General features: G+C 49.6%; 1 protein-coding gene across 9 annotated transcripts in view; it reads left to right on the plus strand.

Moving 5' to 3' along the window:
• LOC149360661 (prestin-like) overlaps positions 1-19,900 on the plus strand; it is a 282,903-nt gene that overhangs the window by 242,899 nt on the left and 20,104 nt on the right. For all 9 annotated transcript variants that reach the window (XM_089572439.1, XM_089572440.1, XM_089572443.1 and 6 more), the window contains exons 3-11: positions 5,741-5,875; positions 7,038-7,197; positions 7,936-8,046; positions 10,680-10,891; positions 12,307-12,627; positions 13,864-13,946; positions 14,385-14,532; positions 17,002-17,115; positions 19,315-19,392. In XM_089572439.1, the coding sequence (XP_089428565.1) occupies positions 5,741-5,875; positions 7,038-7,197; positions 7,936-8,046; positions 10,680-10,891; positions 12,307-12,627; positions 13,864-13,946; positions 14,385-14,532; positions 17,002-17,115; positions 19,315-19,392 (1,362 nt within the window). The remainder of the gene's footprint in view (positions 1-5,740; positions 5,876-7,037; positions 7,198-7,935; positions 8,047-10,679; positions 10,892-12,306; positions 12,628-13,863; positions 13,947-14,384; positions 14,533-17,001; positions 17,116-19,314; positions 19,393-19,900) is intronic.

The raw sequence follows: 19,900 nt of genomic DNA on the forward strand, positions 1-19,900 counted from the left end.
CTCCTTCCGCGACTGTAATCCTAGTGTTTCGGCGTGCTTTCTTATCGCTTTCCTTTACTTTTGCTTAATGCGATGTAGTATGTGCTACGTGAGGGCTGAAATTATAACGGTCAGTTCTTGGAATCGCACTGCTGCTCACGCCGGTGCGCTGGTTTCTGAGCGGCGCTTTCAGGAATGTCACAAAGTTGCGTGGATTCCGGCAGAAATCCTCCTCTGGTTCTTTCCGCGTCTATGCGTGCTTGGTAAGCGAACAGCGCTTCCTTGTTAACCTCCACACGCTCCCACAGAAGCGGCGCCGCTGCGTCAGCTGCCCCGTTGAATACCATGATATGTCCCTCGCATGCGCTATGGACAACGGCAGAATCCCAGTTCCGAGCCAAGAAGAAGAAAGAGCACAAGACTTTATCCACTGGCACCAGCAAACCTAGCCGACCTTTTGATTGTTCGTGTAGCTTAAGGAAGAGGCTGTGCGGCAGTTTGTGCTAAAAAATAAACAAAAGATAGTTTGGTTGTACGACAGTTGCAGTCTGATTGCTCCGGTGTTACGAAAGCGGCAGTGCATACAATGAACGTTTGTCCGCCGCACCTTGATTTGCTTAACTGCGAACGTCACACAATTTGCCTCCCACTCGGTTCGGGGGTGATTTTCCCTTTCTGGCGCTGCTTCCTTAGCGACCTCGGGCTTTCTGTTCCAACACAATTTCTTGACAGTCTGTGCTGCGCTGTTTGCTCTTGAGCCATCTGCAGCTCGAAAAAAAAAAAGTCTAAAGCGAATGGTGTGACTACTTGCGTCATATATTGCGAAAGCTCCCAGACAGTAGAGCTTCTAGGACAGGTTGGTTCATTGCAGCATTGTTCTCAAACCTTCACGAGGAAAGGAGGTCTATATAAGAGCGCGCATTAAACATACCTGAGCGGTTTCCGTGTCTCATTCGTCGGTGTTGTATACGTGTGTCTTCCTTTCGTCCGCGTTTTCTTAGCTTTAACTCCATATTCGATACAGTGTAATATATTCGGCAAACTATTGAATGCAATAAACCATGTTCCTGAGCAAGGTTTCCGCTGATTTTTTCTAGTTTGAGATAAATTACGCTGCTTACAATGCACGAAGAAAGGCTATTTCACGTCTGATGTTGAAGTGACAGGTGTGCGCTGCATGCGTTGGCATTGACAACGTTGTGCCAGAAACGCGGCGCTGAAGCCATAGGCCGTCGGCGAACATTGGGTCCATTGGCGTTGACCACGTTTTACACTCCGATCATTTTAAGGAAAGGAAGTGCGCATAATGGCTCCCTGGGTCAGTGGACGCCTGAATCGCGCTTATAGGTACGTGGGGTGATGAGAGAGAGATGTGGGCGACTTTCGGTCAAATCGAGGGGTGGTTAGTCATGTTAATGCGATGAGTCGGTCGGTCGCCGTGCTAATAACCAACCCTACTTTTTAAATTCTTAGAGAAGAACCCGCCTTGTCGTGCTGGGGTAGGTGTCATATTTTACTTAAGTTCTGCGACACAGGCGGAGCCGTTCTCGACAAGTGCAATGTAAGGCTGATCTGCCTTCCCCTTTGCAGCACTACCACCATCGTTAATTCTCTAATACCCCGCACCTCTCATTGCTGGCCTTAGGGTTCGCACAGAGTTTGTCGACTAGTTAATGGCCTGTTCCAATCGGCAATCTGAAGCAGCCCTCTGAATCCGTGAAGGTACGAGATGTCTGTAGAGACCGAGCTGTCACGGACCCATCATAACTCGGGATGTGAATCCAACCAGCCAATTGAAACACTCTCTTCGGTTCCAATAGCTTGCTCCGGATTGCCGATCGAAAAAAATTGCAAGAACACTTTGGCAACTAAAGTGTTGAGAGGCGAAAGCCGAGGACACTATGCCGTGACGACTTCCGGTGGATGTGACGTCACACCGTGGCTATATCGACACCCAAATTATACATCTTTGGTTGGTTACTTTATGGGGTTTAACGTCCCAAAGCGACTAAGGCTATGAGAGACGCCGTAGTGGAGGGCTCCGGAAATTTCGACCACCTGGGGTTCTTTAACGTGCACTGACATCGCACAGTACACGGGCCTGTAGAATTTCTCCTCCAAAGAAGTTCAACCGCCGCGGCCGGGATCGAACCCGCGTCTTTCAGGTCAGCAGCCGTGCACCATAACCTCTGAGCCACCGTGGCGGCGGGCATCTTTCGGGGATCTTAAGTGTTAATTACGCTTAATTACCCATTTCTCACATCTAATTTGACACAAATCCGGCGTTTTTGCGACCATTCTGTGACAATTTTCGCTATGCCGTGACGACTTCCGGTGGATGTGACGTCACATTGTTACCGTGGCTATATCGACGCCCGCGCTATCTCGACACAACCTTCACATTTTTGACTAATGAAAGTCATCAAACTTGACTTCTAGGTTCATTTTTTTCTCCTCTATCTGAAGCAACCATTCGTTTTCTCATCGTTTTTAGTTCCCGAGTTAACACGCTGCCAAAGGTGTGACACGCTCTGCTAACGGGCGACAGTATGAGCCATTAAAGGCTCTCGCCTTAATACGCCATAAGCTTGACTTCTCAGCGTTTGTATACGTATAGAGCGGCGGCCACCGCTAGCACACGTGCTGGATGGGGAGCAGCTCTCTTCACGCCTCGTTGAGCCGCCGTTGTTTGCGCAGTCGCCGCCGGGGCCTGACGAGCGACGCGTAGAATAAAAGGGTACGGGAAGCGGGGAGGAATTACGACCACGCTTGGTTCGGCGCTTGTGCGTGGCCAGCAACTAGGCGACGTGCTTCGCTTGCCCCTTTTGAAAAGCGCAGGTGGGGCGTCGTGCTCTCCTGGCAGATGCAATAGACTGCTCGCAATATTAAAGAAAGCAGACACGGAAAGTTGCAGCGGCGCTTGTTGAACAAACGTGTGATGCGTGTTAAAAAGAAATGTGAGCGAAACAAGCACTGGACAAAGGGACTACGAACGCTTGTGATCCCCTTATACTTGCCTTTTCGTTCAGTTCGCGTAGTGCTGACAGTTTCCTTTCTCTGAGCACCAATAAAGATATTGATGCCGCTTCGTAAGAGCGACATCATCCAAAAAAGGCGAAAAAAGGGGCTTACTTGCTTACTTACAAGGCATAGACTAAGCGGGGGAAAAAAATAAACCTTCAGAAGCACTCGTAAGTGTTAGCACGTGTGGTGTGTTTCTGCTGCTGTGAACACCTGCCTCTGACGTTTCGCCCGCTTTAGTAGACATTTGTACTTAGGTATCTGCGGGCCTAAACATAGGTCAACACTACGAGCTCCTAAGACGAGTGCAGCAGCTGCTCTAAACGCTAACCCTAAGCCTGTAGTTATGGAGACACTCGCTATAACCAGTGCTTCTATGGTAAGCAAACATGCTTCAGTTGCTCGAGCGGATGTAGAAGTACCGTCTCTAGCGAGGGTTGAAGGTTATCGCCTTCCTTACGACCAAACAGGATTATTTGTTTCGTGGTGTGATGATAACTTTCCAATAGAAATGGCTCGGCGGGATGAACCAATCGGCAAGTTAGGCCCGTGTATTTCGTTGTGCCTGCTTGCAAAAATAAAAATATGTTGAAACATTTCAATCCGGATGGGTTTAGCTCAGGCGATGCCCTGTACTCCGGCCACTTGGCTATGGCGGCTGACAGCCGCCATAGCCAATGACGGGGGCCAGAGCGCGGGGCCAGGCGATGTCACTCGTCAAGGGGCTAATCTATAGTTTAAGCTCGTACAGTCTTTGTCAAAAGTAACCAGGCTGCATGGTTTGCTTCTCATTCGTATAGTAGAGCCCTTATGGCTTCCCTAAAGATCAAAAAGTTCTTTGAACGTGAGGGCAGGGGTTCTCCTTACCATACAGAGATTTAGAGCTTGAGGGCTGGCTTTAATATACGACTGAGAAGCAAACCGTGTAGCCTGGTTACTTTTGACAATGACTGTACGTGCAGGCATGATTAGACGCGGCGCGATAAAAAACAACTATAAGAAACAATTACGGTAATTGTTTTTTGAGGAAAGGAGAGCCGCAGTAACCGTCTCACTAAGCATGGACACCTGAACCGCATCGCGAGGGAAAGTGTGGTGGTAACGAAACGGAACGGACATAATTCAACTGCGCGGCCTGAACCATAGCTGTTTACTTGTAGTTGTGTTTCGTTCGTGTCCCTTGTGACTACAGGCTCGGTTGACGGGCATAGCACCGCACGATTGGAGTGGCATCGCACTACTCTAGGTCGTAGTAAACGCGCGTCTTTGTTTTCAAGTTCACGAGATGCGTAGCTGTGATAGGCTCACAATTGGCGATTATGTTGGACGAAAGGTGCCTATAGTTGCCGTCGTTCGTAATTTAAATAAGCAGCACGTACGAGATGCGAAAGAAAACGAAAACAAAACTCGTGAGCTATTCGAGTCGGTGACGAGGTGGCAGTTGCGTTGCACAGGGTACGAGAGCGTTTGCGACGTCACCAAAGAATGCAATTTTTTTTATAGCGCCCGGAGGTTTCATCAATCCGGCTGCACACTTCCCGTAGAGCCCGTGCAAGTAAATCTGGCGTTGTAATTACGTCACATTTTTTTAGGTTAGCGGGTTGCCCCGCCACCTGCCGAATTCTCAAAACACTGTCTATGGGGAGCCTGCGCTGCCCAGGTGGCACTGTAGTTATTCCACTATTCGACTGAAAACTGCTGCCGTCAATCGCTTGGGCCGCTACAAACGCGAGTGCACATTCTGAACGATTAGAAGCCCGCGTTTGGTTGATAGCACTATTTGCCTCGCTTCTGTAGACACGACCCAGATAACTGACACGCACCACATGTGGCTTCGACAGAGCGCAGAAGCTCACGCCAATAAGCTCAGTAAGGTGGCGTGGAATAGTACTACGAGTGCACCAAGAACTGCTTGCTCCTCTCGCTATGCTGTTTGTTACAGCGCTGCAATCGACACGGCAAACTTCAGCGCAGGTTCCCCTATGTTGCAGGACTTAAGCAACATCTGCCTTGCTAGGTTCCTAGATGACGCAACCACCTTCTAACTCCCGGAAACTTGCCGCGATTTCTGGTCTGATAATAATTTGGGCTTTCATAGCTGGCACCATTAAAAAAAATGGAGAGTACCAGCTTCCCGCTCACGTGGTCCTTATGGCGTACGCCCACCTTGATAACCCTTCTAACTACTATCAAGAGTTGTATGATAGCGCTTTGTTTGACAGCGTGCCCACCATCATGCACGATTTACGAAGCAGTCACTAGCCGCTGAAAAGCACTACATCTGGCCGCCGGCTGCACACCACCTTCGCGCGCATGTGAGGTGCGCATTTTTTTTATTACTTTGCGGAAGTTTGGATGTGGTGTAGCGTTACCTTTACTTCATTTGATGCCTGTTTCTGACCGCCATCCGGAACAAATGTTTAGATCGATGACTACAGCTGTACGCAAAGTCAAGCATGGTAATCTTGGTCTCATGACGTAATGGTGCAAGAAATGACGTGGAAGGTTTGTTCTTTTGGCCTGCAACTCATGGTTGTGCTTGAGACAGTCTAGGCCAAAATTAAGCATCGCTGCATGGCGCAATGACTTGCGCAGTGGGAGAGCCAGTGCATGCAGTGTGTTCGTCTTTGTGGGCCACCCCCTTCCAGACAGACTTTGTGAACCACACCCGTCGGAGAGGTGTGCCTCGGCGACACAGTGCTCGTTTTTACGCCTACCTTCTGCGGTCGCTTGCCTGCAGGAGAGCGGCAGTGCCACCAACAACAACTTGGACTGCTCCAAACCACGCATCCGCATCCACCGTCACGCCATGAACCAGGAGGAGCTGGTCAAAAACTACGGCAACGAAAGCTCGGACGCACCCCTGTCACAAAAGGTGAGCGCTCGGAGCACGCCCCCTGGAAGTCACGCCGTGTGCGTTTGTTTCCCGGGTTCCGATACGGTGCTTCCATACATAGGGTGAACAAACAAAAACGGATGCAGCGTTCGCGATGATATCATTTAGCTCCAGATTTCGGCACGCAGTTTTGGTCAAAACGATGCCGTACTTTGAAAGCGCGGGTAGATACCAAGGACTAGAGAACAGGAGGGGACAAGCGCTTGTCACGGCGTGTTCTCTTGGTCTTCGTGTTTACCTGCAATTTCAAAATAAGATATACTATACCAACTAGCCCAGCAGACAGCCTTGCTTTGTCAAAGATTACGGCCACATGGCTTCCTTTTTTAGCTTTTAGTGGAGCTCTTATATCATTCACCTAAAAAGCGCAAGGTCTTAATAGGTGAAGCTTAAGGTTTTGCTCAGCCAGCAGCGAATGAGCTTGAGCGACGCCATAATCCCCCCCCCCCCTCCCCAGTACGCGGCTAGCATACAAACTATGTGTCATGAAAGCTTCTGACCAAGGTATACGCGTAGGTTACAACTTTCGCCGCTGAGACACGTACGGCGTACATACTACGTACCCGTCTCTTATCAGGCCGCCATTTCGCCGGGCCAGTTTAGCAGCAGTGATGGCTGTTAATGAAGACCGCCGACTACTGCGTAGTCTGAACATCGAAGTTTTTGCTGAACCATTTCTTATATACCCTGCTCTTATCGAGGGAAGCCCCTACCGGCTACTCTACCTTGCGTTTGCTCGAGCGATTGCCCTAAGACTATGAGTATGCTTGGGCTTCTGGGTGCTGTTCACGGTTTGAGGAAAGCGAACTGGCCGATGCAGTGGCGGAGCGAAGTCTAGTTTTGCTTTCTGGACGGTGTTTCGGAAGCTTACTATAATGCTTAAAGTTTTACCATTTGATGCCGAGTTGGTTACACTCAAACCATCTGAAAGTCGACGAAACCACAAGAGAAGGGAAGACACACAGCGACTGCTAATCCAGTAAGGTATTCACTATCTTCTCATGTCTTCCATTCCCTTGTGGTTTCGCCTTTTTCTGTTTAGTTTATGTATTACACTTCGGGAAGTGTTCGTGCGGTCTTGTGTCCCATTATTAATGCAGTTTTTTTTCCCCCGCTATGCCATCATCCCTTTCTCTTGCAGGTCAAGCGAAAGTTCCTCAGCTCGTGCGCTTGCACTCCCCTCAGCCTGCTCTACTCTATCCTGCCAGTGCTACAGTGGCTGCCGCGCTACCGCGTGCGCGAGTTCCTCGCCAAGGACATCATGGCTGGCTTCACAGTCAGCATCATGCACATACCACAAGGTGCGGACTGCTTACTCTAGCATGTTCTACTCACGGCCATCGAATTGTTCGGTGCCACAATTCTATCGCTCTCGCGTCTAGTTTGTTTTTGTAGCTTTGATTATTTCGCTCCATACTAGAAGGGCATTTCCCTCGTGCACATGTCTTCACTGCTTAGAAAGTGAAAAGCCCAGGCGAAGACAAAGTCAAAACGCAGGCTGCAAGACTTGGGCTCACACTCGACCTTTTTTTTATTTTGCGTTGTGCTGCTTTTGTTACAGTTAATCCTTTCGTTGCCCCGCCGCGGTGGCTCAGTGGTTACGGCGCTCGGCTGCTGACCCGATGGAGACGAAATGCTAGAGGTCCGTGTACTGTGCGATGTCAGTGCACGTTAAAGAACCCCAGGTGGTCGATATTTCCGGAGCCCTTCACTACGGCGTCCCTCATAGCCTGAGTCGCTTTGGGACGTTAAACCCGCATAAACCAATAAACTAAACATTTTCTTGCATGCACTTACCGCGACGAGTGTGGCGGCTTGTTCATTTCGTAAGATATCGCAACCAAGAAACTGCTTGCGCCTTACACTCCTGCGTCGTGTATCTTGTGAGGTGCCGTGTAGAATATCCTGTTCCCATAACAGTCCTTGTTCAGCGTGTGGTCTACTTTTCGCCTTCGTAGCAAGGTCCTAACATGAGACGATGGCAGTGCGCTTGGCTGTGCCCGTGAGATACCGTTCGTTTTCGCGTCTCTTCCCAACAGGGCTTGCGTACGGTGTGCTGGCCGCGGCGGGTGCCATCAACGGTCTCTACGTGTCTGCTTTCCCAGCGATAATCTACTTCTTCATGGGGACCTCAAGGCATGTTTCCGTCGGTAAGACCGCTTGTATCTTTCCTCTGTTAGTGTCACACTCTCGTAGGTCCACAGAGCTAAGGACCAGCGAGAAAGAACGATAGGCAAGAAAGTGAAGGTGGCGAACATCTTGTAAGCATGTTATTTCTCGTTCTTGCGCCTATTTGAGCCTGTCTGTTCTTTATTTTCTATTAACCCTCTTTTGTTCAGCCTTATTACGCCATGTACGAGACGCTCAGGCTTTCACTTTCAGGAAAATCGTGATGAGGCCTTAAAGGCAATCCCATCGTTTCTGTTCCTGACCTCAGACATCTCAATTAATAGTGGAGTTCAAGCGCCCCTTACTTCACTGCAGGCGATTACTGCAGTACTGCAGGCGATTAGCACTTAGTGAAGTGTGGTGTGGGCACATGCTTGTTTTGAAGTCGAAACGTTCCTTTCTCAGATATGCAACCTGTTTGAACTTGTATGTTCTGCCGAGTTTGCGAAATTCGAGATGAAATGGCAATGCACTGAATTCCATGCGCGAACACAGGCCAAGCGGGCACTACTGTTTTCTGCACGTTAAAGAACCCAGGTGGTCGAAATTTCCGGAGCCCTTCACTACGGCGTCCCTTATAGCCTGAGTCGCTTTGGGACGTTAAGCCCCAATAGACTAACCAACCTATAGATTAACGCCGTACTTGTCATCACATTACCTTTCACTATCTGTGGATAGTCTAGCAGTTTTAAATTTTCTCGCGGAAACAGCTTGGTGACAGCCGTCGTGTCATCCTTTTCTGCGACCACTACCGGTACATGAGAAATAGAATGGCCTAAATTTTTAACATTACTTGAAGCGTGCTGAGGGCGCATGCATTCTGGCAGCAGCGTGTGTGGAACCGTCCCTGACGTCATGAGCAAGGTGTGTTCGGGGCGAGTTGGTCGAGGTACAGTCATGAAAAATATGAGTGGGGAACACAGTTGGAGCATTCATTTATTGATTACTCCGTTATTATTTGTGACAAGCGCAGTTTTTCTCTCTCTTTAACTAGTTTTCGTATGCGCCTACAATATCCCAATGTTGTTGTGCAATTTAGTAGAGAAATAACCAAGAAATTTGCAATTTTCTGCGTGAAGTTTGTTCCCTCTCATATTTTTCACGACCTGAGAAAAACAGCGCTTGCAGACAAAGGACCGGAACGAGAAGGACACACAACTGCGCTGATTAACCACTTTATTACTGAAGGCAGCCGATCTGCACCCTTTACGCAGAACCGGAGGGAGTGATGCGCACGCGCAAAGATCACCAAAGTGGAAGCACGGAAAGAGCCCATAGATAGGTCAACTATTCTTATCGCCACTGATAACCAATAACTCAGCCCAGAGAAGCGAGAAAAGGAAGGGGGGGGGGGGGGGAGGGGGGGGGGAGGGAGGAGAGAGCCGTTCAGCCGTGTTGGTTGTTGGCTTCTTCGGGATCTTTTTTAGAATTGTTTGTTTACGCTCTGTGCCTTTGTTTCTCCCCGCTTTTTTCATTCCACCCTCCCCCCACCCCCACCCCCCTTTCTTTTCTCGCTTGTTTGGGCTGCGTTATTGGTTATCAGTGACGACAAGAATAGTTGGCTTATCTATGGGCTCTTTCCGTGCTTCCACTTTGCTGATCTTTCCGCGTGCGCATCACTTCCTCCCGTTATGTATAAAAAGTGCGGATCGGCTGCCTTCCGAAATAAAGTTGTTAGACAGAGCAGTTGTGTGTCCTTCTCGTTCTGGTCCTTTGTCTGTAAGCGCTGTTTTTCCCTGATGTCATGCCGGCTAATTTTCGAGGCGGTGGAGGGCAGTTTTGGGTTGCTGATATGTTATTTTTATCTTAACATTTAGATCTACTAAGAGTGATACCTCGCTCCTGCCCTGCCTTAGGTGTGAGGAGAAGAATCAGCCCTTCATCATCATCATGATCAGCCTGACTATGCCCACTGCAGGGCAAAGGCCTCTCCCATGTCTCTCCAGTTAACCCTGTCCTTCGCCAGTTGCGGCCATAATCTCATCCACCCACCTAACTTTCTGTCGCCCCCTGCTACGCTTGCCTTCTCTTGGAATCCACACCGTTACCCTTAAGGACCAGCGGTTATCTTGCCTTCGCATTGCATGCCCTGCCCAAGCCAACTTCTTTCTCTTGATTTCAACTAGGATGGGGTTAACCCGCGTTTGTTCTCTCACCCACTCCACCCTTACTGGCTGTGAAATATCGCCGCTATTATAGTGATATCCAGGGTGCGCTAACGCTCAAGCGACCGTTTTCGACAGCTGTATGAAGTGGGGCTTCTCTTTGGGTAACGGTTACCAACAGTGCATCGGAGTAGACAAAACCCATGTCTTTCTGTCCGCTGTCCCGACTTCAATGATCAGTGTACATTCCACGGTTCCTTTTTCTTCTTCAGAACAGTTTGTTTGGCATGGGCAGATTGCTTCGTTCTACAAGTTATCTCGCACCGCGATACGTTGCGCTTTTTTTGCTTGTTCACGCCTGTGCCCCGACTTGGCTGTGAGGTCCATACATAAGTGTCAGCTCTATCTTGTTATAGAGTCCTTTTTAAGTTCGATGCAACGGTGTAATGGTTGAGCGCCTTCATTGAAAAGCTGTAAATGTTCCTTCCCGCTTCGTCCGTCCACCGCAGGCACGTTCGCCGTCGTGAGCTTGCTGTCCGCGTCGGCCGTTGTCGAGATGGGCGCCATTATACCCGGAGAGGCCAACCAAGACGCCGCGGCCAACGCCACGTTACGCGGGGCTACGAGTGTCCGGTCCTTGGACTCCTTCGACAGCGAAGACGTCCCTCCAACGAGCATGGAAGTTCTGGGTGCCTTGGCCGTTGTTGTCGGGGTTGTGCAGGTTTGTAACTGTCCAGTACAGCTGCGCGCTGTGTTCAGTTCAGTCTCCGCGCCAGTGGCGGGTGGCCGAAGCAGCTTGTGCATAAAGCCTATACACGCAACTGTTCTATACGCAGTATGATATATTCAGAGATGTTGCGAGGCAAGCCCGGGCAACCGGGCAAGGAGAGAGAATTGATTCGTGCAGCCACCACCGGAGTTCACAAGTGTTTATGTTTATACTGCTTGCGCATAACTCGACCGCGTGTCTATGCCAGCAGCCGCGATCGCCATGTGACTGTTATGTGAGTGTGTGAGTAGTCGGATTGTTGTCGTCGAAGTAAACGGTCGCACTCCGCCCGTGTCTTCTTTCTTTGCACATGGCGACGAGTCACGTGGCGATCCCGGCTGCCGACAGACACCCGGCCGAGTCACACGCATGCAGTAAAAACATAAACACTTGTCAACTCCGGTGTTGGCTCCACGAATACCAGAGGCTTTGGACGCACGAATCATTTTTTTTCTCCTTGCTCCGTCGCCCGTGCATGCCTCGCAAACACTTCTCTATAGTATAATAGTGCGCATACAACAAGTGCCAGTTTCATGCGCTCCCTGAGGCACTGACATAGCATCGATGAGCCCGCGGATCGATCTTAGACCTTTGTCGTGGTGCAGAGTAGCGCCGGTCTCTGTTGCAAGATTGGCGTGACGCATAAGCGTGGAGATACGAGGTTCCAGAAGTCGATTGCTTCGATGCAGCAAGCCCCGAATTCCAGAAGTTTAGAACTTTCGACCTTTCCATGGGGACACGCTGTTGAGTTACGCACTGTTGCGAATGGGTGTAAAAAAAAACACACCGTAGAAACACGCCTCTACTGCAACGCGATAACGATAAATATTTCCTTGTTTGAAATGGCCAACGATGTGTCATGTGTCGTTCGAGCCGAAGTAATAAATTTCACACTGTCAAATTCAAATTCGAAAAAGCATCGAATGCAAAACAGCATTTTGTCTCTTCGATGCCGGTTGCGTTCTGTGTCGATAACGCAATTCGAATTAGCGTAGAATTGCGAACAGTGGGAAGCTTCGCTGCCTCATTGTAGTACACCGTAACAATGATTTAAAGCCCGCCGCGGTGTCTCAGTGGTTACGGCGCTCGGCTGCTGACCCGAAAGACGCGGGTTCGATCCCGGCCGCGGCGGCCGAATTTCGGTGGAGGCGAAATTCTAGAGGCCCGTGAGCTGTGCGATGTCAGTGCACGTTAAAGAACCCCAGGTGGTCGATATTTCTGGAGCCCTTCACTACGGCGTCCCTCATAGCCTGAGTTGCTTCGGGACATTAAACCCCCATAAACCTAACCAAACCAATGATTTAAAGCAGCCATTTCACTGCGAACCTTCTTCCCCCCCCCCCCCCCCCCCCCCCTTTTCCGTGCAGCTTCTGATGGGCATGCTGCACCTGGGCATCCTGTCCATCTTCATGTCCGAGCCCATGGTGTCCGGCTTCACCACCGGCGCGGCTGTCCAGGTGGTGGTGTCCCAGACCAAGGGGCTCTTCGACATCAGCGTGAAGCGGTACAGCGGCGTGTTCCAGTGCGTGTACGTGATTCGCGACGTGATCCAGAACCTGAACCAGACCAACCTCGTCACCCTGGCGATATCGCTCACGGCCATGCTGGTGTGCGCCGTGGTGCACGAGTGCGTGAACGCGCGCTACAAGGCCAAGCTCAAGATGCCCGTCCCCATCGACCTGCTTGTGGTGAGCCCGCCTGTCCGTCGGTTCTCCGCCTGTGTTGCGGCTATAGCGGAGGTTATTTTATTTATTTTTTAATTGAAGACCCAGGGAAATTTTTCGGAGTCTTCATTCACTAACTGTTCGCAATTTACGTTGAACCCTTCTGTGTCTATTGGTGGTCGGAACCCAACCTGGACAGACGGCGCGAGATCGTGGCACCTACTCTCAGTTACATGCATTTCCTCTATTTTATCGGCGTTATCCGGACACGTGTTTTTCCTTAATCTGCCGATCCCGGGTTGGATCGATCGTATAAGGATCGTTGGGAGTCGCCGCGGTGGCTCAGTGGTTATGGCACTCGGCTGCTGGTTATGGCACTCAGCTTTGCCAGTTGCAGCCACCGTATCCCCGCAAACTTCTGAATCTCATGCGCCGAATTTTCATGGAGGCGAAATTCTAGAGTCCAGTGCGATGTCAGTGCAAATATCCCCAGGTGGTCGAAATTTCGGGAGCCCTTCACTCATAGCCTGAGTCGCATTCGGATATTAAACCCCGATAAACCTATAATAACCGCAGGGACCGATAGCGAAGCGCTTCTGCCGGTGATGTAACGCCAGAATACTGAAGGCATTCAGGGCTGTTGCGTAGTAGCCTTGTGCCGTGTAGGCTTGTTGCGTAAGCATGTGCAGCTGGGAGAGCCAACGCTACAGTAGTGGCAGTTCCGTTTCAGTAACATCCATATTCTGGTAATAACGCTGTGGCTGTCTTCTGTCCGCGCATTGCGTTATAATGTATGCCGCGCAACGCTACTTCACGATGAGATCCGTGGCGCAATAAAAGTTCCGTGTGGCTGACTTCGATCTGTTGCTTTTCTGCGCTATTTTTTAATGAAATGTGGCCGGTGATTGCCGCGTTGTAAAGTGACTAGGCGCGATAGTTTATCGTGCATCTACGCAGGCCTAGCAACTTTTAATTTTTTGGTTCTGAAATTTGCTTTGTTGCTGCCAAGTTTATGCTGCAGGATTTTCGGGCTCACTAGAATCATTTAGCCTGTGCCCTCAGATCTTTTGAGAAAAGTAAAGTCTTAAGTAAATATGTCGAGAACAGCATTACATATGCGACACGAACGCTTTTGCGGCCTTTATATTGCTCCAATTTTTTTTAGGCAAATGATCCATCAAGCGCACTTTTATCACATACCGGTATGCTGCTGCTGTGTATGATACTCAGCTTTTATGGAATGCGTCTTTTTTTTTTCAGATAATCGCTGCAACTGCAATTGCCTACATATTTGAGTTTGATACGAAGTACGGAGTACGAGTTATAGGATTTGTACCAACCGGGTAAGTGCCTTTCACTGCCATTACTATCTACGCGCTTAGCATGGCTGTTCACCTCGGTCACCTGGCATTATCTCGGATGAGGATTTTAGATAAATAATAGCGATGCTGACGTTTTTCGTCAATTTTAACATTAGTACAGCTGGATTGGGGTTAGGCGCATCAGCTGCTAGGTGTTGGTTATGTGCATACTGTTTGGTATAGTCCTGTGTGAACAATTGCAAGATACTAATGTCTCTTCTGTACTTTCACATTTACATGGGCGTTGATTAACTGGACACTTAAATATGTTTGCAATATGGCTATAGCCATTGCTTGGACTCTGCGGAGATGCCAGTGCAGCACATTTCGAATGAGAGCATGCTGCAGGCTAATGCTCCGCACATGCACCTGGCGTAATACGAATTCTTTGTCTCCTGCTTGCCCTTCTGGCTTTTGCAGGTTCCCCACACCCACGGTGCCTCGCGCCGACCTCATAGCGAAGCTCGTCCTCAATGGTTTCGTCATCGCCATCGTGTCCTTCACCATAGCGCTGTCCATGGCCAAACTCTTCGCCAAGAGGCACCACTACCAGATAGACCCTAACCAGGTCAGGCTTCGAGCACTTCCTTAGACAGTTCTGTTGCTGGCTTGAGCAGATCCGCACCTAGTGCGTAAATATTTCGACCGCTGGTTCCCTTGCTACCATCGTGGATCAGCGCTAAACTTGTCAGAAGTAGTACCGTCTGGAGCACTGTAAGACATCTGGAGCACTGTAAGACATCTGGAGCACTGTAAGACATCTGGTGCAGTATAAGACATCTGGTGCACTGTAAGACATGCGCTTTTCTTCTCGCCTCTGTGACTGTGCAGTTATTGTACCATATGTGGAAGATAACTTTCTGCCATAGATCTGCCTCACTACGTATTGCTTGCCGCGACAGTGGCGTGCTGTTCTATTTTTATTTATGTTGTCACGTAGTGTTGACTGCAATTCGGAGAGAAGGAAGACAGCCAAAATGGCTTCTAACCAAAACTCTTTATTTGGGCTGACTTGCGCCCGCAAAGAACTGATTGACTCGGCGTCGGCGTAGCAACAGGCGTGATCGGCGGTCGTCGAGCAGAATGCCCGCCGCTCTCGGCATCGCTCAATTTAAAGCCGACAGCGAACTTTCGAGATAAAGCTTGTAAAGTCACCAGAACATTTTGGAGCAACATAGAATCGGCTCCGCCTAGATGCGATAACTCTGGTCGCGTGTAGCATCACAAAGCGATAAAGCGGCTTGCCGGCAGCTTTGAAGAATGAACAAACCCACTAAAATGATTCGCGGCATTATGTTTTTAATTTGAAGCACCAATTCCACAGCTTCACACCTACATCGTGCATTGTTTTAATACGTGGGACTTACTCTAGTACAACAAAGCTGTCTGCAGCTATCGAGAAAAATACGTTGTGAGCAGCGGGATAGATAACTAGAAGTCTTGTAAACACACCATTCCTTTGGATTTAGTGCAAAAGGTCTGAATTATCTCCACAGCAGTTGAACGTTACAATTTATCGCTTTCACAGTTAAATTTGCCTGAAATGCGATGAAAATACGGCAGTTATGCTAACAATCCATGTGCCGACTTGAGACCGACTGAGGCACTCTCAGCAGAAATTCAGTGACTGGAGCAATGTAATTATTTTGTTTCATTGGCAGTATGTATCCTTGTCGTTGTCATTAATTCTCTTCGTCGCCATTCTGTGTCTGTTACCGCGTCGCCAGCATGCTGTAACTCATGTGAGCTGATACAAAACCGCTTGCACGCTGTGTTCTTTGGGCAGACAGGTTATTTTGACCGTAGGATGCAACTTGTGGTGTAAAAATAGTTATCAATTTGGCATTAATCGCTGATCTTAGCGTCAGTGTGAACGTGAAAATTAGTGCTCACTGGTTATTGTGGCACCTTTTGTTGGCTCACGTGACTTTTGTTTTCCGTCATGCGTCGCTTTGGTCGAAAGTTTTCAGACCTCAGGGCTGTCTGTTGAACTGGTAGTGGGACACATGCAGCACCCATGAAACTCTGGAGCTTCGCAGCGGTGAGGGCGTGTGCCCTTCTCTCGATAAAGAGATTTGCAGCTTCTGGCGGTGCCGAGAGTGCCTCACTACACGGCTCTCAACAATGAACCCTGTGTTCTCGGAACATTCGAACAAGGCTGGGCGCATCATAATGTTGCGCGTGACTTTTCGCTGCTGATGATGGAACTGCATAGAGTCATAAAACAAACTCGTACATGCGATGATACCATCCAGCCTGTTTCGCAGTATATTGCGCATTCTCTCACTATGAAAATTTCTCGTTTTTTTCTTAAAGGTGCAGTGAAGAGGAATCTGAACTCGTCTTTCTGCCGCGGGAACTCGATCTACACGTTCCGAGCATTCTTAGAAACATCGACTTATTGCCCTGTGTGGCCGATTTCCCTAATTAAATCGGATTAACGTCTCGCTCCCGCCTTTTTTTTAATTCTCCCCGTACGGTGGGCGGAGTCGACGAATGCGTGGAGTGCCTTTCAGCCAGCTCCGTGGAGGCTTGCCGTTCTGCCATCGGCGGTGTAATACGTAGTAACATGCGAAAGCAAATAGTCCGCGCGTATTTTTATTTCTGCGGGCTTGTTTTGTAGCTATATTATCTGCGAATGAAACTATTTATTCACGGAAACCTAAAAAAAATAAAGCGAAAGCAAAGCCTCCACGGAGCTGGCTGAAAGACACTCCACGCGTTGGTCGACTCCGCCCACCGTACGGAGAGAATTCGAAAAAAGAAAAAGGCGGGAGCCGGACGTTATTCCGATTTATTTAGGGAAATCGGCCACGCAGGGCAATGAGTCGTTTCTAAGAATGCTCGGAACGTGTAGATCGAGTTCCCGCGGCAAAAATACGAGTTCAGATTCCTCTTCACTGCACCTTTAATTAAAGGTCGGGCTGAAGCCAAAATACGCAGGTTAGGGGATCACCGTCGACCCGTCATTATTTAATGAATGCACTGCCCTTCGTTTATTTTTTGTTCAAAACTCGCTTCTTTCCTTTCAACGCAGGAGCTGAACGCCCTGGGCGCAGCGAATGTGGTCACGTCGTTCCTGGGCTGCTACCCTTGCGCCGTGTCCTTGTCGAGGAGCTCCGTGCAAGAGAAAGCCGGCGGTCAGACACAGGTGAGTGCTGCTGCTGGTGCAGGTGTTCGGCAGATTTTCGAAGTATGCAAAAATTGAAAGATAGGATTTATTCTCCACAATATCGGTGGGTGAAGACGTGACAGATAACTGTGCGGCACCCTTGACTCCAGTCCCCATACTACTTGTGTCACGTGAACACGATGACACGTTCTCGAGAATGCCCACGCACCCAAACCATCTTGGCAAGTTTCTGGTCGGCACATTATACTACTGCAATGTCAGTCTGTGAGAAACTTCCCCACATTTGTATTGCAGTAAAATGGTATCAAAAAAATTGCCAGTGGCTTAGCTCTGCTATGCCTGAATATTGCCGCGAATCTTTGTAGCGTTTCTTTGTTGTGTTTATTTTTGCACAATCCATTTTTGATTGTTGATAGCCGCATTATGTTCTAACATCGAGTCGATGCTTCTTTGAGAGGGTAGTAATGCCGCGAATCTTTGTAGCGTTTGTTGTGTTTATTTGTTCATGCATCAAGGCTGCCGGCACGCCCCTTTACCGCTTCGTTTGTGACACAAGACGCGCCTGGAATTCTATCGATTGATCGCAACCGGACGGAGCCCTTTCTAGTTTGCGCCAGAATGTTCTAGTAACTTCTAAAGCTTTATCTCGAAGGTTCGCTACTAGCTTTAAAAAGAGCACGGCCGACAGCGGCGGTCATTCTGTTCGACGACTGCCGAGCACGGTTGTTGCTACGCCGCCGCCGAGTCATTCAGTTCTTTGCGGGCGCAAGTCAGCCCGAATAAAGACTTTCGTTTCGAAGACATTCTGGCTGTGATCCTGTTCGCCGGACTTCAGTCACCACTACGTGAAAATATACGTAGCGTAAAGCGACGGTTGTGCTTGGACAACCTCGGGGTCGGAAGAATTTAAATTTTCCAGTCTTCTTCGCCGTTTGGCAGCGGCTCGACTCTCCTTAGCTTCCATGTCGAGCGCGACCGTCTTTTCTCTGCCGAGCGCATTATGTACACGCAGCGCACCTTCCTCGCGCGGCGCAACTGTCGTAAGCGCGCACCGGCTATGGCGAGGAGGCGTCGCACCTGCGCCTCTCGTGACGTCACGCGGCTCTCGCGCATGCGCATCACGGGTGGCTCCCGCACACGCGAAACTCGGCTCTGACCCGCGTAGTGTAGCTTTACGCTTAAAAAGTCGGCAGAGACGTTTTAGACGGCTTACGTGTGAGAAGGCGAAAGCCCGCCCGCTCACTTCGTGAACGCAGTCGCTGCGCACTGCGGTGAGATGGTCAGAGGGAATCGCGTTGCCACGCAATAGGCACCGTCGTATCTCTACATGGCTGTTCGAAGCCGCCGCGGCGCCGCTGCACCCTTTCTGCTCCGCGCGCTGCGGCGTGATGTAACGCGAATTCTACCTCTAAGCCGTCGCCTCGACGCCGGGCTAACTTCGTGAATGTAGTCGCTGTCCTATCGCGGTCCGCTTCCCCCTTGCCGCACCAGGCTGCATTCGGATGAGCTGACCATCGGCATGAGGAGGCCATCTCTTATGGTACCATGGAGTGTTATCACGCACACACAGACGGGTTTTCGCTCAGTGGGGCAAGTAAGGCTTTCGCCTTAATTTCGTTGGTTCCTACATGAGCAGATTCTTTTTACATGAACAATCAGAATGCACATTGATCCGTTATTTTCAAAACCAACTTTACTGACATTATGGCGTTCCAGACTACAGCACTGGTTCGATCCGCGTTTACGTTCGTGGTTCGAACCCCGTGCCACCGGCTACCACCGGGTTTCCAGGGGACACACGCTTTTCCCTGGCCTCGGGCTTGGCTTCTCTGATGTGAAACCGTGAGAGAAATAGGTCTTTGAAGCCGCATCCAGCAGGCCAAAAACGTCATTCATGGAACACTGTGGCCAAGCTTCCATTGCGCCATTAAAATCAAGTTATTGGCATGCAGTAAGTACGGGGTTCAATGGGTACAAGCTTTGCCCTGGCCTGGTTCTCGGCTAATTCAGGGCGAAATGCTTGGGAAATGGGTCTTTGACCTCAACCTGAGTGGTCTAAAACGTCTTGTGCCATAGATCTCCTTGGCCACAGATGTCCTTGCGCCACAAAACTTCAGCATCACCATCACTAAAATCAAATCACCATCAGCAGCAGCAACATCTGCTGCTGAAATGATGCTGAAATGTTCAAGCATCCATTTTCCTTTGTTCTCTCAGGTATCAGCGCTGATAGCATCGGGTATCCTGATCGTGGTCATGGTTGCGGCTGGCCCGCTCTTCAGGACATTGCCGAAGGTAAGCTCGCAAGCACACGTTACTACGAACACGAGCCGGTCGAATTTCGATGGAGGCGAAGTTTTAGAGGCCCGTGTATTGTGCGCTGTCAGCGCACGTTAAAGAATCCCACGTGGTCGAAATTTCCGGAGCCCTTCACTATAGCGTCCCTCATAGCCTGAGTTGCATTGGGGCGTTAAACCTCCATAAACATTACTGTGAAGAATAACGGCGAAAAAACACCTGCGGCGTACCTTGACCGAAACTGTCACGTGTGAAAATACAGTGAGGGTGAGTGCAATATAGGTGGACACATGTTATCCGGCTTTGGCAACCTAATTTGTATGTGCGTCAAATGTCTAATTCTGCTATGTAAGATAGCACGCATAAGTAGCATACTCTCTCCATGTATTGTAGTGTATCCTCGGCGAAGCAGTTATGGCCGAGTTTTTCTTGTCTTGCGCCGCCGCGGTGGCTCAGTGGTTATGGTGCTCGGCTGCTGACCCGAAAGACGCGGGTTCGATTCCGG

Source organism: Amblyomma mixtum, chromosome 2, assembly GCF_055824585.1.
Source record: "Amblyomma mixtum isolate Tamu chromosome 2, ASM5582458v1, whole genome shotgun sequence".
In the NCBI taxonomy this organism is placed as follows: Eukaryota; Metazoa; Arthropoda; class Arachnida; order Ixodida; family Ixodidae; genus Amblyomma; species Amblyomma mixtum.